Genomic DNA, 24,869 nt, shown 5'->3' with positions numbered 1-24,869 from the left:
TGAAAAAGTCCTGAACAAATACTGAATAAGTATTTAAGGTGTTGCTTTGGAAGATCCATTGGCATAGTTTTAGCTATGGTTGACAGCTGATTTCAGAGAAAAAGCAAAGTCAGCAGCGACTTTATTACAATAGAAGCATTAAATAGCCAGATATTTCTCTTCTGCATTGGAGATTATATACGTAGCCAAAAGGAAATTGAATTTTGACTGATATCAATCAATTGGACACAAGCAGGACTCTTTATACTCAATATCCCATTAAGATACTGTTAGCTTTCATCCATGTATTTACAGCTTCTTACATAGCTTCTACGTGGCTTCAGAAAACAGAGTTCAAATCAGGTTAGCATCTTCCCGATCTTTTAATCCATCAACTATCATCGATGGCGATACGGCCTCTGGAAGCAACAACCACTTTTGGAGGATTCCGGTGTAGCCCACAGTTCACATTACAGCACTTCAAGCCACGACTTTCCTCTCCTTTACCATTGTTCACAATCTGACTAGCAATTTGATAAGAATGGAGTTGGTAGCAGGAAACAAATTGGATTATTAGCTGCACTTGTATCCAATTATTGATTTAAAACATCCTTAGATGACTGCAAATAGTTTCCAAGATTGTATAATGGCAGCAGATGTTTTTATGAGAGATTTATTTCACATCCCTAGTTTAACAAAAAACATCTAAATGTTCTTGAGATTTAGTAAGTACTCTGAGAGATGTCTTCATTTCTGAAGGTTTACTGCACAGCCATGACACTACTAATGGGGATTAGTCAGTAAGTACTGAATGAAGGATGTCTGTTGTTTAAGGACAGATGGGCTTTTAAAGATCTAAAACTCTTTATTTAATCAGCTGGATTTCTTAAAGCCAGATTGATTCTGAATCAAGCCACCTTATTACATTTAATTAACTTGAGCTTTTCTTTTCAGACTTTTATTCATCCCACAAGAGAAATTGATTTAAACTTGACAAACACTAAAACTTATTAAAAACAAAGTAACAAGCCACCGACTCCACCAGACATCATTCATCACCACCTCTGAGCCTCAAATTTGAGCTACATCCTACTCTACCAACCTCTGATTGTTTACGTATAGGACATTCAGTCATTCCAGTCACACTGGAATGACTGAATGTCATATTTGCCATATGTTTCCCCCTGAGACAAAGCTCAAAGTTTTTCCCTTTTGTCATGTTACTACAGTCTGGTTGCTCGCTTGTGTGTGTGAAATATTTCAAAGGAATTCAAATTGAATCCTGAGATGTCAGATGAAAGAACGATCACGTCAGGGAAAGAGGATTAAAATGTCTCTGTGTGTCAATTCAGTCATATCTGTACAGGACAGAGTGAAACCCCTTATTTATCTATCATTCTATCATGATCTATCATTTATCAATTCTTTACTTTGTAGCGAAAAAATAACCAGAGAAAATTAAAAATCTACTTCTGTCATGGCCTTAAAGGAAGAGGTTATTGATCAAATCTAGGCTCTATCAAATTATGCTGCCAGGCATTATAAATGTGTGTATGACTGACTAGAATGAAGTGTCCTCGAATGATAAACGAACAGCTGAAGTGGAGATTATTATTTAGGGATCTTGGGAAATAAATCACTTTTGAAAAAGTGATTTCACAGAACAAAACTTTGCAACACCGCTTTCCGTGAATGAGGTGAAAAAAGTAAAACCGCAACCTGGGGCAGCTGCGATGAGTAATAACTTTCTCTTTTCTGTAAATATAGAACACCTACATGAAGCCTTTCAAAATGGAAACAAAGGGCAAAGAGCAGAGGAAGCTTTACTTAACACCTTTGTCGGAGAGCGTCACAGTGTGTGTGTGTGTACAGCACTTTATTTCCAGTCCTACTCCACCATGACAAATGTGCGGTTCATGGGTTAGGGGATGAGATTCATGTTTCAGTTCAGCAAAGGGTAAAACATTTAGTGGTTAGCGTCAGTGTTACAGGTTAAAAAATGAACCCAAGTCAACTGAATGTCTTCATGAGTCTAAAATTACAAGTGCTGTAAATGTGCATGCAGCAATCCTAAAAAATAACACACGATGGTTATGGATAAAGGATGGCTTCCTCAGCTCAATGGCCTTCACATGCATTTAGTAGATCGTTGAATGCATAATAATAAAACATCAAATGTGTAAAATTTTAGAAAAAAGCATGTCCAGTCTTTAAAGGAATGTGTGACTTTTTTAACCAGTAGATGTTGCCCTTGAGCACCAGCATGATACCAAAACAAACTCCACTGTTCTGAAGCCTCTGCTCGCCTCCAGCGATACACCTGCAACCCCTCTCCACTCTCCTTAGAATGAAGGAGTTATCAATTAAAAAGCACCATAATAAAGCACTTTTAAGCACAAGCGGTGAAGAAAACTGTTTTTTGGATTGAGCTGCAATCACCTGTAGCCTGCATTGTTTTGCTAGCAGGCTAATGTTAGCACACTTGGGTTAACTAATAGCTTCATATTGCACAATAGACACAGAATGATCGAGACAGATTTAGCCTGTGACATCCAAATAAGCAGAAAGTATGTTATTCTTCTTTTTCTAGTCCTCGACCTAAACTGCTTTTCACGCAATAAGACCGTCACAACATAAACTCGGTCCAAAAATAACACAGCCAGCAGGACCCGCACGCCTCACTCATTGTAGACAGTCGTGATATTTAAGACACATGTCAGAGACATATTTACAGAAGATTTATTTAATTTCTGCTGTATTCATGTGTAAAATGTTGTTCTGCCTCCAAGCAAACTCACATTTTGCTTGTCAGTGTTGTCTGACCTGTATCACATGCTCCACTCCGAGTATGAGTTCTTAACATCTGCCAGACAATACAGAGTCCCCAAACACAATCAACATTTAAAACACTGACTGTACCACGGTGTTCTTATCTCTTTCCTTCCTCTCTTTTTTCTCTTATGTTGTGTTTTTGATCACACTAACTGTCTTTACACTGGCTCGATTAATGTAACCAAGCTATGGGATTTTGAAGTAATATTCCTGATATTTGAACACGACAGCTTCACAAATACCCCTCCCTTCATTACTCCCACAGAGACTCGTGTATGCACATTGCCATGGATGTAATTCTAATAACTGGGCAATATGGCAGAATCTAGAGCGTGTGGACCACCTAAGGGTAAATTATCCACAGTAAAGGGAAGCATAGCATGTCATAGCAAAGGAAGGCAGCACAGCAACACTAATGTTACTATCTTGTCAAGCAGAAACACAACCTCTGCTTCAGTCTGCACGCTGTCAGCTCTTGGAGTTTTCTCCCCATTTCCTGACTACAATCCCTGTTTTATTATTTTTTTTCTCCTCTGATCTCCTACCATCTGGTTATCTTAGGCAATCTCTCCTTCTCGATAACTGAAACATGTTAGCGTGTTCCCAATACTCTGTCCCTCTCACCGCCATGATCCTTTTTTTTTTCTTTCTTTCTTTTTGGCTGTACACAAACATTTCATTTTGTTTCAGCAAAGACAGAACGGACCGTTCATAAACCAGGAGGAGACACATACTGAATTTGATAAGAATTGCAAGTAGCACGTTTGAGTATGAAGCATAGTTGTAATTACTTGGTTTAACACATTAAATGAAACAAAATACTGATACACATTATCGTCTAGTTAACCAAAAAATACATTTTCCTTGAGTTGTAATATTAAACTGTCATTATAAAACATATTTTCTCCTTCTAGCTGGAATATTAATAATATAAACCACAACCTTTCATATTAAACAAATGCAACAAATAATCATTTGAATGCCGTCAGCGTTAATGTTAACTAAATTCACTATTGTGTGCTATTTTGTCCCTTTAGGTGCACCATAGGTAAGCCATGACGGAGTCTCGCTGTACCACGCAGGGACAGAAAAGAACACCACTGTCTCATTTCACTGATAATTGACAGGTCAAAAAAGATATTCACCTTCTGACATCAACCGTTTCCCTTTTCCAGCCGAGACAACAACAGCAAAAAGTTTGTGTATAACCTTCGAGCTACCAGAAGTTCCTTACCTGTTTTTATATTTTAAATAACTGATTTTTAAACACATTGGAATTTAGTGATTAATAATTATTTAAACAAACATAAAAGAACAATGGCTTTCATATGTTTTTTTGACAATACTGTATATCTTTGTCTTCTGTCAACGCATTTATTGTGGGAAGGAGCCACGCAATGCTCTTCACTGATCTGACCCTCTGCAGCTTCTCGTTCTAGCCATGATCTTGACTCAAGAATTAAAATGTGCTACCACATAAACATGCAGTTTTCACAGCTTTGGCTGTTATTATAGAGGAAGTAACATACTACATATCTCAGTTATGAGTACAATGATCTCAGTCATCAGTCAACCACAATGTTCAAAGTCTGACTCACCAATGAAAGAGCAAAGTGTCTGGTTAATGTGCTCTGTGCACATGTGTGTCCTGCTTATACTCAGGGAAAGATTGTTTCATTGAAGGACAGAAGCAGCGCTCTGCATGATTTTCCTGTTTAGATAAATGACACAATATTGACTTTAATTCTATGCAAAACTAAAATGTTTGCTCGGCATGAATGAAATTTGACATAATGACCTAAATCTGTAACTGCAACTCCTCGATTTCCCCCATGGATTACAAAAGATGACAGTCAATCGAGGTGGGAAAAAAATGTCTTTCATGTAAAAATCGAGACGTGGCTCTTGCAAAAGTTCAGTCAGTAAAACTGCACATTGGTTTTATCATTCATTTCTCATGCCGTGTTGTGTTCACTGTGTTGTGTTCTTGTTCAAGCACTCGTTTCCTATAGTCATCAACCGTTCTCGTCGCCTGGTCACATCTTTCAATGGCACTGCTCCTGTCCATCATAACGCAGCTGTCTTTGTCCTCCTGCAGTTCATTCATGCAGTGACACGTCCAACCCTTCACTTCCCCATATTTTCTTTTTCTTCAATTCATTTGCACGCCTCTCCTGATTAAAGTAGCACACACAGTAATTCAATTGTTTAGTCCCCACATTGTTTGAAATGCATTAACTGCACTTCTTTAGCTCACTGTCTGATAAATTCATTTACACTGTCTCTCACCGTGTAAGAGTTCGGAAGCTGTGTAAATAAAGCTATTACAATCTGTTATTAAGTTTTGATTATTCATGAGAATAATGGCAAATAATTAAAGCACTGATATCAAATCTTAATTATCTTCACATAATAGGTAGTTTGTTCAATAGATGAGTTGACTTTACCTCAAATTTGACTTTCCATTAACAATCATTAAATTAACTAAACAACAGCAAAGGGACATAAGTACGTTTCTTAAAATGTATTTCATGTTGATTTCATTTGTTTCATGCATAAACAAGGAATTAGGCCTGATTTTTAAAAAAAGAAAAATCTGATTAATGATTTTTTTCCCATTAAACATCTTATAACTACCAGACTAACAGGACTCTAAAATCAGAAAAAAAATGAAGAACTTTAGCCTCAACTTATTTCATCTCATTTAATGTCCACCTCAGTACAGCTGCGCTAAAGTTACAGCAGAACAGAGATGCAGTTACGTCATTTTATCAAATGTGTGTATTTTTCTTCCTTGTTTTTATTTGTGTACATCATTACAATATGAAATGACTTAAAAGGTTTGTCATCCGGTGACTTGGCGTGTTATTTAATAACTTCAGTCTTTCTAAATTAGATTGTCCTGAAACATGATTTTCTTCAGTAGGCTACAGAGGAAAACAAATCAACTCAAACAGAAGGCAAAAGAATAACTTGAGATTCAATCCAAACAGAAGGCTGCAGAATGATACAAAACCTCTCACAGCTCTCTGCAGCGCAAATCTTTCTTGATAAAGAAATGAAGAAGACTTCATCTTAAATCAAAAACATGTCCCAACAGGTCTCCTTCACACTTTGTAATGACTCAAGCCACTTCCATCTTGAACCTCTGAACTCTCTTTCTAGATTCACTAAGCACCAGTGAATACAAAGATGAGCGTATTTACTTTAGACCAGGTTTAAAAAACAACCAACAAGTATCCTCCAATTTATTAGATAATACCATATCAAAAAGCAACAGGTTAGGGAACTGGTGGAATGATAAAGAGAGATATATTGTATTTTATGATCAAACAATGAAAAAATATGTATTAAAGTATTTTTATACCGAATACAAACAAAGAACCCAAGTAACAAATATGGATATTTTAAGTATGAAGTATAAAATATTCCAACTAAATTCACATCAGGTTGAAAAGTAAAATGTTACTAATTAAGAGGTTCCTCTCTCTTCTGATAAAGAGGAGAGAGAAAATAAATCATGCACATCAGCTTAAAAAAACGAACACAATCCTTAACCACTTTTTAAACATGAGAACATGAATCTCAGTCCCACATGTCGCTTTAGTTTTACAAGAACAAAAAACATAGGACACACTTTAAATGTATTACTTGTATATGTATATGTATCTGTAAACTGTATCTTCATTACACGCACATCAGTAACGCCACAGGGTGAGACACTCACCTACAATGAACCACAGGAGCGTCTGTTTCTGCAGAGCTGCGCCGGTCTGTGATCCCATCCTGCTGCTCTAAAAAAGACCCACTGACTGAAGTTTGGAAAGGAAAGCGAAGAGGGGAGACTAGCAATATCTCCAAGAGTAAAAAACAGGTAACATCACAAGTTACTGATAGGGAGGAAATCCATTTAAAGTTTCTCTTCGGTCATTAAGCCAACAAAGAACAGAAGCCTCTGCATGTACAACCTTACGCAAACTGCTCGGGGGAGGAGAGGGGCCAAGCCTCGTCCTTGTTCCTGCTGAATCTGAACTCCCCCGAGTCCTCCTGTCACCGATCCTCTGTCATCCAAACATGAATCATATCCATTCGTAAAGTTGTAGCTCTGTTTCTCTCTCTCCCCCCCCCTCTCTCTCTCTTTCACCAGCTGTCCCGAGATACCCCGAAAGAATCCGGAGCGCGCGCGAAGTGTGCAGCGTTGGAAACTGTATTGTTCTGTGCGCAACGGGACGCAGCAGCCAGCCCGGGACCGGTGGATCTGAGAGACCGTGTCAGGGTTCACTGGCTCTCTCGGTGAGGACACGGCTGTGGGTGACCGGAGGGGACACAGAGATGACCCAAACACAACGATTACATAGCAGGGAGGGGAAGTGATTGTGAATTGGATGAAAGGGGAGGAACTGGGCTGCAAATGGTAGTTTTCCATTGGTTAATCGAATACATACCAGCGGCCAAACGGCGCATGACAAACAAGTTTTAATAAAGTGGCTGAATAAAAGAATAACAACAGTAATCCAACGCAGCCTCGACTAATTCCATTAAAATGTTGTGACGCCATCTGAACTAGATGAAGAACAATTATTTAATTAACCCCCTACTGGCATGATGAATGTAAGTCTATTTTTCTTCTCTCTGTTATAAGCTTTAGGGACATTCTTGACGGCCTTTTTTGTTTTGCACTTTTTTGCTTTGTGTAGACTGCAGGAGTCATTAACATATCTATAAAAAAAATAATAAAAAAAAACAGTTTAATGCTCACCAAAAATATGTGAAATGACGTAATTTCCTGAATCCATTAAATGAATGGTATTTAATGGCGAATATGCATCATAACAACTCTAGAATTAGTTTCCACCTGTGACTCGACAGACAGGTGGATCAGCGGATCGTAGCGTTGCTTCAGCGTTTGACGAACGCAGAGTTGCCCAACATCTCCCCCTAGCGGCCAACAGAAACCTTACACCCTATTTAGAATGATGGATGCTGCGCGTCTCTGAGGGGTCTACCAGGACCAATTTTTATTTCTCCTTCAGCTGTTAATTTGCTTCATGCTGACTGTTCAATTTCTTTGCCTGCGTTTCTTTTTTTGTGAGAAACAAAAGAAATATAACTCAAAATGTTAAAGCAAACCAGAAACTATTAACAAATGTTTCATTTATTTTACAAATTTTCCTGAAATGTGCCCAAAAGATTGGAAAACTTTTTCACCTCATCGATCCATTAATTTAAAATATGTTGATTTTAATGGGGTACACTAAATGACCTTTATTACTTACTGCCGTTACAAAATATCATACTAATGTATATGTATAATTTGAGAATATGTCTCCATTGTTTCTTGCTGTAACTGGTTTTAAATATACAGTAGGTGTTTGTGGGACTGTTTTGAAGAGTATAAAAAGTGTCTACTGCTGCAGTACAAACCCGGTGTAAAGAGGTCTATTTATAAAAAAGCCTAAAGATGACTCATCTATGTGGGTTTGTACAGATCATTGTTATAGCTCAAGCTTGTTGTTTGATGTTGTTCTCTGCCAAATACCTTTATGTTGCTTAATGATGTTACATCAGATCAACAGAAAAGACTGAAAAACGAAGTCTTTACCTCAGCCTTTCACCTCATCTACCAGCAACAGATAGTTGGGACTTCAGCATTTTCTGTTGAAGAACGCAAAGCAAGATTACACAGAGCAAATAACCACCAGTTCTTATCCAGACAATTGTCAAAGTGTTTTTAATTCTTTTAGAGCTTAGCGCAGCTTCCGTCACTGTTGATTACACAATTTTAATTGATCATCACGGAGAATGGGTTGGTTTTAAGGACACTGCACTTGGATGGTTTTACTCCTTTTCTTTTAGAAAGAACCTTTGCGGTCACCACTCCTCCTCCATCTCTGGAGGTCATTACAACATTACTCGCCGTGTACCGCAAGGTTCGGTTTTAGGTCCCATTTCATTCTGCATTTATATGATGCCTCTTGGCCAAATATCGAACGCCACAAAGTCTCCTTTCACTGCTACGTAGACAACACACAGATATACCTTCCTTTGAGACCTGAGGACACTAAGAGCCTAGCTACAGTCAGAAACTGTCTAAACAATGTTAACTGCTGGATGGCACAAAACCTTCTCCAACTGAACAATGCTAAATCTGAAATCATTGTATTCAACCCGCCAAACCTCACTCATATTTCAAAGAGCAGCCTCGGACCCGTACTCGCCAACCCACCACCACCAGAAATCTCGGAATAACAGTTGATTGAAATCTCACTTTTAAATCCCATTTTAAAACAGTTGTCTGATCATGCTTCTGCCATCTATGCACCATCTCCAAGATTAAAACAATACTATCCCAACCAGACCTTGAAAAGATCATCCACGCCCTCATTTTCTCCCGACTTGACTGCTGTAACTCCCTCTTTTCCTGAAGTCACTGTCTTGCCTCTTGCTAATCCAAAATGCAGCAGCTAGGCTTCTTACTGGTTGTAACAGATGACATCACTCCAATTTTAGCTTTATTACATTGGCTTCCTGTAGGTTTTAGAATAAATTTTAAGATTTTACTTTTAAAGCATGAGCGGGGCTGGCCCCAAACTACACACACAACAGAGCTAATGACACCAGATGAGCCAGTCCGCAGTCTTAGATCCTCAGGTTGGGGACTCCCGGTCGTTCCTGGTCTGGGCCACAAAAAAAGTTTTTGACTGCTGTCAGGTTTCCCTTGAGACTAAAAAGGCAATAACGTAGTACGACTAAATCCAAATTGTCAAAAAAACAAGGGGAGCCACAAGGAATCACAATTAACAGGCGCATACGACAAACTACATTGAACTGACACAGAGCGTGAGAAACACTGGGACTAAATAGACATGGGGTAATCAGACACAGGTGAGACTAATTAGACAGGTGAGGACAATCAGGACTGAGGAAAACACAGAGGGTAAGGACACAAGACAACACTGAAGACCAGAACTAAAATATGAATCAGGAAACACTGAAGAAACCCAGAACACAAGAATGTTAACAATACACACTCAAATAGAGAAACAAGGATAACAATAATACAGACAACATAGAAGGACACAGGGATACAAAGTAATACAGGAAACAATGAAGAAACATCGATGACATTAGGAAACATTAACAGACAAGTAACACAAGCAACACTAGGGTGAACTAAAACAACAGAACTCAAAAGTCTGAAATAAAACACAGACCAAACCATGACAGCCAGTGCCTGTGTAGCCCCCTCACTCTCACATCTCTTTATTAGTGCATGTCTAAAGGCCATGCTGCATGTCACACAAAAAGAGAGCGAAACATTTCCCTCGGGATAAATAAGCGACCATCCCAGTTATAATGTTCCTATTCATCATTTGTGACTTAAATGATGTTTGATCCATTATACAATTCATATGGTTCCAATAAAGCATAGCTGTAATTAGTTCAGAAAATAGTATCTTCTTATGCACTTGCAAGAGGAAGTAAATCTGCATGGAGTTTGTTAAATATTAATAAGAGCTTAGTATTAGGACGGTCTGTTAGATTAGTTTCATCACCTTCACTTAATATGACAATGCAGTCCTCTACCCTAACCCATCAATACTATGTCTAACACTGCCCTAACGTGTTAGGCAACAAAACAGCCTGCTGGCATTTCAACCCCATAGCTACCCTGCCTGCCTGTCTGACCGTCTCCAAGGCAACCGAGTGTAAACCAACAGCAGGAGGCGTGCAGGGAAAACCAGAATAAAGGGAAGGGAAACTCTAGAGTGGAGAGTCTGTTTGGAAGGATCAAAGACACGACTGTCAAATGTCCACAAAACTAATGAAAAGACCTGCAGTCAGACAAATCCATCCAGGACTGTGAAAAGCAGGAGCTACGTGATGAAATGACGCCACTAAAGTGAGTACAGAATAGTTTTAAATTCAACTTTTAATTGCAAGTTTTTCTTCGGATCTGCTCATAGTCGCCTTTCGATGCAGAATCATTGTTTTCACATCTATCTTAAGGTAGTTTATCGATATTGCTTTAAAATGTAAATCAGTTTATCAAATCTATCTATCTAATCTGTTTATCAAACATTAACCCCTTACAGAGTTTACATAAATACACACACCGTCAGTGCTGGAGACAATCTCATTGAAGTAACTCGCAGCACTCCTCCTTGGCCTCCCTTTGGGGAGCAAAAGATCATCGGAGACTTACATCACAAGGCTGACATCAGAGTAATGATCACACAAAGATACAAACACTGAGCTGAAACATCCTCATTGGATAAATCTCTGCAAGATTTCTGGGTTTGTTTGTTTTTTAATTTGCATTTTTTTTTTGTCTGATTCTCAACTAACCCTACTACTGACAGGCAAAGTGGCAACGATGGAGATTATTGAAAGAAGAGAGAAAACGACTTTGGATGGGATGCTGAATATGGAGCAGGGGGAGGAAAATAAAGAATTCCAGGTTGGGAGACTTGGACATGAGGAAGGTTCTCACTCTGAAGATGAAGAAGAGGATGGATCCATTTCACTTATTGATGCCTGCCGTAAAGGAATGGTTCAGGTTAGATATGTGTGTTTGTGAACAAGAGTTTGGCATGGGAGTGGTGATTGTTGTGTATAATAGGTCTAAAGGCCTTAACTCTCAGAAGTAATGGTCCTGAGAAGATCTAATGTCAGTCCATTGTTTACAGGAAAACGTCAGAGATTTTGTGTCCAGAGGGGGATACATATTCTCCTGTGTGACAGGTTATATGTTTCCTGTCGTTAACAATAACATTTGGTTTTCTGCATGTGGGATTTACATGACCTAAATCTCCCTCACTATGTAATTCTTCCTCAGGGAGCTGTGTTCAAAACAAACATATGACTTACCGCTAACACAGGCAGGACACTCCCCCTGTGCTAGTGTCTCTCCCAAACACTGAAATAGTAAAAAGAAGATTTTATACATTTTGCACAAAGTCAAATGTCTGCATGTTAAAGAAGCCTACTAACGGTATCACTTTATTAATGTACCTGATGATGTATTAACAGGTTGTACAGCGCCTGCTGAAAGCCGGGGCTGATTTGACCCTGTGTGACTCCACACAGCTGACAGCGCTTCACGTGAGCCCTCCTGAGCTCCAGCGGAACGTTTTGGGCTGGATGTCAAGGCTTCATCTGCCTCCGCAGGAACAGCTGCTGCAGACTGCCTGGCAGGGAGACCTCCATTCCCTGCATTACCTGCTGGTGAGATTCTAACGCTAGCCCACACACGTACACATTTAGCCATTATGGATATCTCTGCAGAGCAAAGCAAGTTTTCCTGTTGCAAAGACACAAGTTTGCATTTTCTTGATATGTCATGTTCTGAATTGGGATTTAGTATGTAGTATTAGTTTGTGTATCTGTCAGTCGAGGAGTGAATATTGTTTCTCTGAGGCGTCCCACTGAAAACAGCAGGTTTTTCTCATAATGATCTCACAAAATGTTACACCTCTCATTAATCCCTGACTGAAGAAAAGATAATTATTTTGTGATATATTTAAGTTGTTTAGGGCAAATAATATAGTGTAATTTTATGTTGGAGTTTCCAAAGTGATTCTTTGGCAAATTCAAACAATTAAAACACATGCCTGAGTCTTTTTCTCAAGGTCAGTGCAACAAAAGGCTCGAGATAAGTGTAACATATGACGGGATATGAGGTGACTTTATTTTCATTATCCAGCATTTATCAGCATTATCCAATGCTGTAGCCAAATGTGTTTATCTTTTGGCTTTCATGTTATATTAGAGATAGGACAGTAAATAGTCAGAAGTCAGAGAGTGGGGAATGACATGCAGGACAGGAGCCAACAGTAACTTACCACGAGGCTATTGGCACACCCAAAGCTAATGTTTATTTACTGTAAGACATCTATTAACTTAATACTATTTCCAAATGAAAGAAAGATCAAGAGGCTATTGTAAAATGTCCTTGATCACTGGGATATTGAATGTAACAGGTTTTGTTTGTTTGTACTTGTTTTCTGCTTCTACTTTGTTGATGCCTGGCTTACTGTTTTAAGGGGAGCATGACTGAAATAGAAGTGAAGTGTCATGAACACTAATCATGACTAAGACACATTTCATTCTATTTCAACTACAAAACAATCCAATCCCTAATTATACATGAACTTAAAGCCTTGATTACTTTTTTTTTGTGTACAAAAAGGTCATGAACAAGTTACATTTTTAAACGCCTCTGTTTCAACAAATCACCAAGAGCTAGCAACCCATGTTTCATACAAGTTTCATACAAGTGTTCTGTGTGTGCGTGACTCACTTTCAGAGAGACAGGTTGGATGTGAATGCTCCTAACAGCAACGGCGTGACACCTGTGATGCTCGCTGTTCGGGACATTGACCTCTTTGAGGGCATAGCGATGATGTTGCCATGGGAACACAGACCAGTTGAAGTGGTCAAAGAACTGCTGGGACACTCTGTGTAAGAAAAACGCACATTCATGCATGCAAGTTTCCGTCGTAGTTTTACCTCCAGCAGCTGTTACTGTCCTTTTATTATGTTTCTGCAAGAGTAGTTTGTGTCTTGAGTTGAATCCGTAGATCCTTCATAAAGACTTAAAGTTGCATGAGCATCATTTAACTTCTGACAGGTGTACAAACATTTTTAAACATCTGAATTCCCAGATATGGATGTCTTTTTTTTTTTGGCATGATCCGTTTGTATCTTATCTTCGCATTCAGAGATCTGCGAGTACGAGACCAAAGTGGCCGTTGCGCTCTGGACTATGCAGCTGAGATCCACAGCCCTTTGAAGGATGAGATCATCCATGCGATGGTTGAGGTCTTAAGACACACAGGTACACATTTAAACTCCACAATAAAGAGCTTCTTCAGTCATTTTCCAGTGTACATGGATTAAATGACTATCTAATGTCAATGGGGTCACTTTAAATAAACTGGGGAAAAAACAAAGTTTTCTCTTCTGTCTTTACTGACTGCATTGGGCAGTGTTTCAGTCAGAGAGCTGCACTGTGGTACTTTTAGCAGCTATTGAAGCACATACGTCCACCATGAGTTGGTTGAGATAAAACAGGGCTTAAGGAAGAGTTAGTACATCTATCAGGAAGTATAAATGAAGGTTGAAGGTTTGGAAGGTGGTTGCTATTGTTTGCTTGCATGTTTCGCATTTATACTCAGCAAGGACTGAGGACAACCTGTGGACAATGAAGCATACACTGCAAACAAATCAATTGATGCCACTTTAATGTAATTTTTGATTCCAACATTACAAGTTACCTGCTCTGGTTAGGTAAGGACTGTCCAGACATAGGCCCACTCTTTCAGAAGTATTTGGATAATTAATTATTATATATCCATCCGTATTGAAAGATGAGATAAATTGTGAATTAGAATCATCCCTTCACATTTGCCTATATGGGCAGGTTACAGATGACTCACTAAACAGCATCCCCCATCTGACTTAAGCACCTTATAGACCCAATGGCCCCTGTTTCCCATTCATTTTGTTATTGCATACTGCAGACAGCAAATGGGCTTTTTTTTATCTCTGTCTTCCTATTACATGAAAACAACAAATACTGAAGCTAAGTGAGCCCTCATGCGTGATCACTTACTCATGTAGGCTTCACTCTGATTACTAGTTCAGATAAGTCAAATGTTAAACTAGGTGTTTAATGTCGGGCTATAGATGTAGAATATATGCTCACATGTAACACATCCTCCTTTTCATGGCCATGTGTGAGAACACACACGCGCACGCACGCACACACACACACACACACACACACACACACACACACACACACACACACACACACACACACACACACACACACACACACACACACACACACACACACACACACACACACACACACACAGTACGTGCATACACACGAGCAGCATACCAAGTTCATTCATAATCCTGTTTTTCAGAGTAAAACCTCCGCAGTGGCACTCAAAGCTGCACTTATGTGGGAGGTGATAAGAAAGGCTCATTTGTGTATTTGCAAACATGCTGCCAAGAGCCTTCAAGAGACTGTGAGTCAGAGTTTGTATCAAGGTTGCCAATTTAGAAACAATGTCACACATGGATGGGGAAAAGATGAAACACAAACAAAGAACAAACAGAAAATGGTAACCAATGGTGTTTTTTTTTTTTTTTTTTTGGCCTGTTACAAAACTTCTTCTTCCTCACCTTGTGTAAACACAGGGGGTATGCACATGGACCGCACCCATTAGCCCTGTGTGGTTGTAACTGGGAGGAAATAAAGTTGCAGTGTTCCTTATTTATTTTGCAGTATAGATCATTAAGGGTTAGAACTGTTAACCGATTGTCTCCAGATGGTTCCCCAATGTCATCGCTGGCCATTGATACATACCAATGCCAGGATTTGGAATCAGAGTTTGGAGACATGGACATAGAGTTGGACCTTGAGAGCCTTCCTCCTGATCAGTCGACAGCTGTCTCCACCATACAGACACCAAGCCAGCATAACAGCCTTCTACTAAACAATCAAACAGGGGTAAGTGATAAAAAGACAACACGCTAATGAAGATAATGCTGTAAAATGTCACTTGTATATCAAGATGTCACAGCTGTTATTGTGTTTATAGCACTTGGAGAGAGGTGTCTTGTATTTGGTGATTGATTGGATGGTGGGAACAACAATTATGAAAAGAAAAAAAACAAGAAGAGAGAAAAACAGTTTCAGGAGTCGTGATCAACAGACGTACGATGGCAGTGGAAGCAGCAATTGGCTGTTAAGGTGTGTGTGTGTGTGTGTGTGTGTGTGTGTGTGTGTGTGTGTGTGTGTGGAGAAGGGGTGTTCTAGGAAATGGGACACTTAGCTGCCAAACGGCTGTGTTATTGGTGTCTTCATAGATGGAGGAGACAAGCAGGCAGCTGGTTGGCCTGCAGATAGGAGCAGGTGGTTTACCTGGAAAAGCCACCGTGTGCGTAACTAAGAGGCACAATGACACGGTCTTCTACATCAAGACATAGACAGTGTTTCAAGATTATGTTGATTGAAATTATAAGGTCGACTTCCAGAAACCACATTGAGATATCTATCTCAATTTAATGCATTTTTTTTAACATGATATTTTTATTTGTCTTGAATTGGTTTAGAGGCAGTGCTGTGTTTGTATCATTTATCCACACTCTGAAGTCCATACAAGCTTTTATCGAGTATTTACCAATACAATAAGGACACAGGAAAGTGACATTTTTAATACAAGCATAAATAAGACAAGATTTACTCCTTCTGGAAATTAGTCTTGTCATTTCTAGTTTCTTAGTACTGAAGTTGCTTGATGGTTCTGAGGTCTCTGTTTGCTAACAGACTGGAAAAGATCATGAAGGAAATGTGGACTTTTGTGTGTTTCAGAAAGTGCTGGACTCTCCAGGTTACCCGCCTCTATCTGACCAGCATAAAAGCCTCAGTCAAGGTAAGGACTGTTAAAAGGACTCCGTTTGAATGTGTAAAGATGTGAACTGTGGATGATTGAAAGAGTTTTTCCTCTATACAATTGTTGGACAAAATTGCATCTTCAATCAATGTGGATGGCATGGCAGAGAAAACTCATCAAGGGGGAAAGGTTCTTTAACTTAGAGCTCCAAACAGACCACTTTCCCCCTTTTTGACCTTTTTCACAGAAAAGGAAATAACCTTGTGAGCTCCCAAATAGGCCATCACATAGGCCAGATCACCTCCTAAAGGGAGGGGAGTGAGGGAGGTGTGTTTAGGTGGGAGGGGTCCCAAACACACACAATACCACCTCTCAGCTGAGAAACCTGCCTGCATAGAACCTTAGTTCACAACGGCATAGTTGAGAGGCAGAGTGAATGGAGATGTGTAAAATAAAGAGAGCAGAAAGAGCACAGAGGGAAAGATGAAACAAGCAGGGCGAGGAGATACCTGATTCAATCTTTATACGAGGTCTAACTATGGAAGAAGAGAGGATTAACAGACATAGCAACAGGTAAAGCATGCTCTTTTTATCTTTCTTTGATTAGGAATATTGATGATTATCATTGTATAGAATGTGTTGTGTATTATCATATTCTAATTGATCAAAGTTTAACCTAAACATACTTTGTCATGGCAACTTTAAGTGTTATGATATGGATTTGAAATCTACAACTTTACCAAAAGTAGAGCCTAAAAAAAACAGCATTGTATATAAACTTAGATATCCCCAGAATAATATTTGACTTTATCATGTCTCACGTGAAAACTGCTTCAAAAAGACCGAACAGCTAAAAAAAAAAGTTACATTAAATTAAAATTTCATTTTCAAAAACGCACTGGTTAAATCTTACTATATTAGGACAAGAAATAATGTACACGTTGTTCATAATTTGAGTGTGACCCGAACTGTATGTGTGTGTGTGTGTTTGTGTCTTAAGCAGATAAGGGAATCCCCCTCTATTTCGAAAACACCATGGAAACGCTGAGTGACATCAGGCAAGTCTACCAGGACACAGGGAGGGGTAGCAGATGGACACACACACACACACACAAACACACACCAACATGTGTGCTGGCATTCGCTATAAAGAAACAATAAATGACAAGCTGATGACACTAAGCTGTTGATATTGACAGTGCAGACTTGCAAACACATCAACATCTGTTCATACGCAACTCCAAACAGTTGTGTACACACAAACAGTTAGTGTGCGTACAGTACACATTGCATCCCCCCACTCACTCAGAGCCTCACGTATAAACAGCATACCCTACCTAGTCAACAACAGCCCTTTACTTTTACATCAACAGTACATCAGTGTCGTATCTGGTTTCACTCCTGTCCTGTATGCAAGCACCTGTCACTGTGTCCAGAGGACAACCTGTTCTGCCCAAACAGGTTAGAAACACAGACACAGGGGGAGAGAGGGTGAATTGGTGAATCAGCTCATTGTCTGGTGCGTGGAGCTCTCACCACTGAATCGAGTCCAAGCTCTCCATGGAGAATAAAGGTCTTTGAGCAGGTCTCTTATTTCATTGCATCAGCTCCCAGAAAGAGAAATTGGACTTTGGCATTATTAATTTCAGCACAAGATAACAAATCCCTTCAACGTTTGAAACTCCATTCTGATTTTGTAAATGTGAACTGTATGAGGCAAAACTTCACATTACGTGTTCTCTCCTTTTTGTTCGACAGAGGACGTTTGTCTTTGCCAAGCCTCAGAGACAACAGGAGACGCTGCAGCCACCTGGATCCTGCTCCCTCATCTGGTTTGCTTAGTACCAGGACTGCCTGCCTGCCTGTACCACCTAGACACAAGTAACTACTATAACATGTCTGAAATGTATCCACTTCATATTTATCAAGAAAGGCACGGCAATAAATAGTCAGTGCCAGCCTGTCAAACATGAGGAGTAATGTAGTAAAAAGAATTCCAGCCTGTGTCTGTCAGGGTGATTTAAGCTGACCTTTATGGAACTAAATCATGATTTAAGGCAAAAAAAATCTGTGTTGGTTACAAATTAACTCCCTTTGCTCCCTTTTTCTCTGGCATGACTCCCAACCCCCACGTCCCTAGCAAGGGAAAAGTAATGATTGATCAAATACAATTACTGAACGTTGGATATTTGAACAACAATGTTAAAACAGCTGTTTCACATTTATTGGAGTAAAAATCAAACCATAAATCTTGACGTATTGATGTTTTTCAATACTTTAGATGGACTTAAACAAACTCCAAACTCCTAATTTTGATGTGTTCCTCACAGGCACAGACCATCACAATCCTCCCCTGTCCGATTGTCTGTGGCTGAGCCCAGCCAGTTCAGCCAATCAGCTCCAAGCATCATGGAACCCCTTCTGTGTTCAAACACCATGATTCAAGCCAGAGCACACATCCAGACACGTAAATAACTAAAGATGATACATTTCTGAATCAGTAAATCAGCACCAGATATCGATCACATAGCAATATTCACTAACAGCAACCATGGCAATATCTAATTGCAATAAAGGGAGGAAGTTATGGGGGTTGGGGTCAATGAAAATAGGACTATGGGAAGGTTAAGGTCAGTTTATGTGGGATAAGGAGGTTATGCTAAGGGTTTTGGTAGTTAGGCTAAGGGTCAACGTACATGCGACGAAGTATGAGGGTAGTGGTTGAGGGATGTAGGATAAAGGGATGAAGCGAGGAGTCGAGGAATGATGGGATGTTGTTAAGGGTCGAGGGATGAATGTAGGGGTAAGGCGTGAAGGAAGGGTGTAATGGCTGAGGGATAACGGTAGGAGTTGAGGAATCTGCGATAAGGGTAGGGGTTGATTCATATTAGATGAAATATTTAAGGTAATGGTAGAGGGATGTGGAATGAGGGGATGATGGTATGGGTGGAGTGGTTTGGGTAAGAGTCAAGGGATGAGGTGTGAACAAAGGAATCAGGGTTGTGTCAATGGATTTGGGGGAGAGATGTTTTAGCTTGAACGTGTTTTCTGCCTGCATTTTGTTTTAAAATCTTTTTTTCCTGTCTGCAGGACTTGGCTCTCAAAGATCTTTACAAAAGGTACATTCCAATCAAAAGTGTATCCGCTTCTTATTTTGTAGTTTGTCTCCTTCAGCAAACAAAAACACTTAATAACTGTACATATCTGTCTCTGTAGTTCTCACAAAGCATCTTGCCAACTTTGCGTCCAAGAACACCCAAACTGTTGGCACCGCTCGGGAGCAGGTGCAAGGATGTTACGACTCAGCCAGGATTTAAGACCCATGGTCCCCTGAAACCCATCAGCCAAAGTCCACTTTGCTCTAGCACCCATCTGAGGAGAGAGAGACTGTCCCGGGGATTTACCAAGGGCGGGAGTGAGGAGAGTGGTTCCAGCAGCAGTATTAGCAGCCAGTGCTCCATTGACCTGGATGATGAGGAAGCGGAAGACAAAAATGATCTGAATGAACGAGCTTCAGCAGAGAGCCATCTGAAGTTTTTGGGGGACAGATTGCTGCAGCATTCGAACAATGTGAGCTCCCGTGAAGGTGATTTGGTGGGGAAGACAAGGCAGCATTTTAAAGTTCAGCAAACATCAAGTCATACTCCAACAATTCACAGATCAGCGCCTGAACTGGATGGAGAGGCTGTCAATCAAACAAGTGATCTTCTTGGCACCAGGAAAGATATAAACTATTATGGGGACGTGAACCATATGAACTGTACAACCGAGTCGATCGAAGATCAGACCTTTAAAAAATGTAATTATACACAACAAGGAGACATTACAAATGCTACTAAAGATTCTGTAATGATCCATGGGACAACATATAACAAAGAGAGTACAATAGTTACAGACTCACAAGTGAATAACAGAAATTACCTGCACATTACGCAAACAGAAAGGACATTGCAAGATTTGCACTACAAAGACAACCCTGTATATAAACCAATCCCTTGTAGGGAGGATGTAAAGTTGGGCCTAAAGACAACTGAAGATAAACCCCCGCAATTCAATCCAGCTGGAAACGTAGATGCCAAGAGAAAAGAGTTGATGTTTAAAGCCTCAAAACCTGTCCAGAACAGAGAGAGAACAGTTGTGAACTGTGAGGTGAAGGCAAATATTCAAATGAACCCCCAGTCCTTCCAAATGCTATTACAAGAAAACAGGATCAAGCCCAATCAAATAAAGACCAAAGGGAAGAATTCATCACCATCTGCACATGCCATAGTGAAAACAGGACAAATCCATGAGCCGATAATCAGCAGGGAAAGAATTGCTAAAGTAAAATCCAAGCTTAAGTGCGTGAAAAGCCCTCACTGTAAAACTGTCACTCCATCGCCACGAAATAAGGTTACGTATCATGCACACAGCAAAAGAGAAACTCTTGATAATAATAATGAAATAACTGGAAATCTACCACAAAGGGACTCAAAGAGCGCCAGACAGCTGACGAGACCCAATGGAGAAGGATCATCAAGGTCCAAATCTGCTGTTGATTTTCTTACCTACAAAGACATGTTTCAGCAGATACAGAGTGGAGACAAAGGACCAGCCATTTATGAGATGTTTGCCAGTCCAATCTATGAGAACCTCAGAGTTTCCAGTTCCTGTGAGAAAGTTAAGAACAGATCAGTGCAGTCTGCACCGACTCGAAAGACGAATAACGTTCAACAAAGACCTTTCAAACAAGCCCACACTAAGTCGAGAAGAAGTCTGCCAGAAGGTACCATGGTTTCAGCTAAAAGCAAACCCAAAGTCGCTCCACCAAGGGTGAAACGTCATCTAACACCTGTGTCAAGAAAGGGCACAAACAAAATTGACATATTGAATGGGTACTCAGAGGCTGGGCTACTTTCCTTTAAGGAAGTTGACAGTTGTCATGATACTTCTCAAGAAAAGGTTAAGTTATCTACCATAGAGGAGAATCTTTCACAAAACGGGTCTGATGCATTGAAATCCAATGACAAGAAAACACCAGCAACTTTATCTCATGCTGGAGAACAATGCTTTATGGAGGAGAAAAATGGAAAATCTTGGAAAGCAAACGCAAATCAGTCGGTCTCTGAGTCATCTCACTGCCTCCAACAACCCAAGATAAACACTTGGACACCCTCTAGCAGCGATAGCAAAACCATCATGTCTCCAGTTTACCAGAAGTTTCTGGATGAGGTTGGGGATGGCCCACTTACAGATGACCTACTGCAATGTCTCGCTGAGGAGCTTATCTCATTGGATGAGAGGGATGTATCCATAGATTCATGTCCTGAAAGTGTGGAACCAAGGAAAGAGGAGTCTGATAGAGAAGAAGATCCTGTACCCTGTACCTTTTCTAAGGTAAAAGTTGAAACTGATACATCATTTTCTTTTAATAAAACACTGTTATGACAATTGGCATCGTAGAAAAGGTAGTTTTTCAAGCCACGAAAAAGGGTGTCAGGACTGCACTTCAAACAAGGATCAGGGCCTTGAAACTTGAAAACCAATTCCCTTACTTCCCATATATTAAAATGAAAATGATCGTTAAAGCAATTCAGCAAAAATAATTCACAAACATGGAGTTAAAAATTACAAACACCCTTAATTCTACAAAACGTATACCGGTTACACTCACACTTGTTGACTTTATACTTTGTATTTCATCAGTTTTATTCAGTTCTACCTGGCTCTGGGTTGGTTTTAGATGACACCATTACATGGACAAAAGGTGAAGTACTTGGGAGAGGAGCCTATGGTACAGTAAGTATAGTATGCACATATTAACAAGAACTAATGTGACCTATTAAGGCAAGACACAAAAGCAATGCCACAAATACAGAAAACATTACACAAACTACAGGAGACATCACTTTTGCTTTCTTACCAGGTATACTGTGGCCTGACCAGCCAGGGCAGGCTGGTCGCTGTGAAGCAGGTGAGCCTGGACGCCTCCGACCCTGATGCTGCTAAGAGAGAGTACAGTCGTCTTCAAGGGGAAGTGGATCTGCTTAAAAACCTTCAACACAGCAACATTGTGGGCTTCCTTGGGACCTCACTCTATAAGCATGTAGTTTCCATCTTCATGGAATACATCCCAGGAGGATCCATTGCTAGCATCCTGCACAGGTTAGGTGGATTCGAAAATACCTTAGACTTCCTTTATTGTTATTCAAATTTGAACTTTACAGTGCAGCTTGTTGTAGTGCAGGATAAAAACAGAACAACTTTAAACCATCTAGCTTTAGTAACAATTTCTTTATAACCAAATGGTTTTACTGACCTTTAATACAAACGTTTTCACTGTCTTCAAGGTTTGGTCCCCTGCCAGAACGTGTCCTGGCTCTATACACCCATCAGATTTTGGAAGGTGTGACCTATCTTCATCTAAACAGGGTGATTCATCGTGACTTGAAGGGAAACAACGTAATGCTGATGCCAACAGGTGTCATCAAGCTCATAGACTTTGGCTGTGCACGTCGTCTCAGCTGTGTGAACCACACTGCCAGCAACAGTGGAGATCTGCTCAAGTCTGTCCATGGGACACCATACTGGATGGCACCAGAGGTCTGTAGAGGTCATTCGGATGGTCTTAACTGTAATATTTACTTAATTTGACAACAGACAACAATCTTGAGTTTGCTGGTTTGAATGGTGTTTGACACGTTTTCTACTCCTTAGGTTATAAATGAGACAGGATATGGCAGAAAGTCGGATATATGGAGTGTCGGTTGTACTGTGTTTGAGATGGCCACAGGGAAACCACCACTAGCTCACATGGACAAAATGGCTGCCTTGTTCTACATAGGGGCTCAAAGAGGGTTGATGCCATCCTTACCAGATGGGTTTTCAGATAATGCAAAGGATTTAGTCAAAACTTGTTTGACAAGGTGAGACCTGTTGTCCTTTCTGGCCAGTGCACTTTTATCCTGTGAATCCCCGACCAATCAATCAATTGTACTTGCCAAATGCAACCATATACGATTAAATGACTGAAATAGATAAATGAAAATAATACAATTCAGTAGTTTGAAATTTGTCAAAGAAGATTCAATGCAGTGCATTCTGAATCTACAGACATGTTTTGTTATACTTTCGCTTATTTAACATTTGATTTCTCTCAATTCCAGTGACCCAGAATCACGGCCATCTGCAGAGCAGCTGCTTAAGCATCCGTTCATACAGCAAAATGGAACTGGAGTGAAATCTTGGGAAATACAGAAAAAGAACTGCTGCAGTCATGCAGAGGGACTCTGTGGAAAATAAGTCTGTCCAAGGGGGTGTTTTATGATTTCACCAAGATTGGTTTCTGAAAACATTACCGACAGTATACCTGACACCAGCGCTGTGTATAGAAATATCTGAGTCAAGTAATCTAAAAACAAAAAAAAGACCTGTAGAAATGGGAATTTTTTTAATAGGCCCCGACACCCCAAGCAGACGGCAAAGAACTAGTGGCGACGGCGCACAACGCCTTTTGTTTTGGACAAAAAGACTACAGCTGATGGCCGATAAATAACTGTTGTGATACGTGACGACTATTTTCTCAACGCTGTTGAGAAAATGTACTCGTAATGTAGGTACTTCTAATCAAGAATAATGGCTGATAAAAAGTTGAATTATCGTTTTCAACCCCTGGCCTTTTACTAGTGGAATAAGCACAAAAGAGGTGCTGTCGTTTTTCTTCTTTTTTTTTCTCGCCTGTTTCACTAAACTGAACAGCCAATCAGAGAGATTCCTCTCGCCTCAACTTGTGGCACTGGCCAAAAAAAGGGACCATGCCACCTACAAAATATGTGATCCAATCAGATCTTATCTTGCCCTGAACCCATTGGGTGGGTGTTGTTTTTGGGGGGCGTTGCTTGTACTGTACCCGCGGCTGTAGTTGGGTATTATTGAAGAATGGGCCAACAGGGCGATGACTGCTCACCGACGACTTGGTGTGTCAGGGACTAAGATGAAGTTAAAAGGGAGGCCAAGGCCTACATGAGAAGCACTTTTATATATTTGACTCAGTACACTAGTAGAACCTATAAGATGTGAAAAGATTACATAAAGACTTTTATTGACTTCTTTTAGATCAGTGGTTCTCAACTGCTCGATCGGGTCCCAAAAAGTTGATCACAGACCTGATTTCAGTATGTCAGATACCTGAAAAAAAAAATGTGTCAAAAGTCCATGAAGCACTTTTTAACCTTTTTTTTTTTTTTTTTGTTCTGCTACACATTTTCTACCTTCTAAATATTAGTCATGTTCCATGAAGGAGTTGGTGGGTCCTGAGGCTTGACTAGTTGAGAACCACTGATCATACCGCTCTTACACATGTGCCAATCTTATATACCTTAAATGTGTAACTAAAGATCTCTTTCCTACATCATGTTTCAGTTACATAACCTACACGTGTTAGCGCTAATGAAGTACTAAGCCTTTACTGATTACATGTTACGGGGGTCTGTGTGTAAAGTAGTGAATAAAAGACATGGCATTAATCGCATTTCAATTAGCACCACCTACTGTAACAGCATGTCCTACTACACTCAATAAAACACAAATCAGCGAGTCTACTCTTCTATTAAGGTATGTTACTGACATAATAAAGTGACAGAAACGTACAGGATTTATACTGTG

General features: G+C 40.0%; 2 protein-coding genes across 3 annotated transcripts in view; one reads left to right on the top strand and one right to left on the bottom strand.

Annotated features, from left to right (window-relative positions):
- Nucleotides 1-7,392, bottom strand: part of ramp1 (receptor activity modifying protein 1) — a 57,647-nt gene extending 50,255 nt beyond the window's left edge. Inside the window, exon 1 of one of the 2 annotated variants that reach the window (XM_079358203.1) lies at nt 6,539-7,392. In XM_079358203.1, the coding sequence (XP_079214329.1) occupies nt 6,539-6,596 (58 nt within the window). In that variant the 5' untranslated portion in view covers nt 6,597-7,392. The remainder of the gene's footprint in view (nt 1-6,538) is intronic. The other variant, XM_079358202.1, reaches the window with a different exon arrangement.
- Nucleotides 7,393-11,141: 3,749 nt separating this feature from the next.
- map3k19 (mitogen-activated protein kinase kinase kinase 19) lies at nt 11,142-23,729 on the top strand. Its single transcript, XM_079357980.1, has 14 exons — nt 11,142-11,371; nt 11,845-12,039; nt 13,121-13,275; nt 13,536-13,700; nt 17,536-17,687; nt 17,876-18,107; nt 18,557-18,693; nt 19,317-19,345; nt 19,443-21,602; nt 21,912-22,004; nt 22,132-22,370; nt 22,556-22,808; nt 22,923-23,131; nt 23,372-23,729. The coding sequence occupies exons 1-14, from the start codon at nt 11,189-11,191 to the stop codon at nt 23,505-23,507; spliced, it is 4,338 nt and encodes a 1,445-aa protein (XP_079214106.1). The 5' UTR covers nt 11,142-11,188; the 3' UTR covers nt 23,508-23,729.
- Nucleotides 23,730-24,869: the final 1,140 nt, after the last annotated feature.

This window comes from Symphodus melops (genome assembly GCF_947650265.1).
Source record: "Symphodus melops genome assembly, chromosome: 12".
Classification (NCBI taxonomy): Eukaryota; Metazoa; Chordata; class Actinopteri; order Labriformes; family Labridae; genus Symphodus; species Symphodus melops.
This window is presented reverse-complemented; position numbering and strand designations above follow the sequence as displayed.

Coding starts and splice junctions, on each gene's coding strand:
- map3k19 (XM_079357980.1), top strand. CDS start 11,189: ATGGAGATTATTGAAAGAAGAGAGAAAACGACTTTGGATGGGATGCTG. Junction 18,694..19,316: donor CAGAGCACACATCCAGACAC/GTAAATAACTAA, acceptor TCCTGTCTGCAG/GACTTGGCTCTCAAAGATCT. Junction 22,005..22,131: donor GGAGAGGAGCCTATGGTACA/GTAAGTATAGTA, acceptor CTTTCTTACCAG/GTATACTGTGGCCTGACCAG.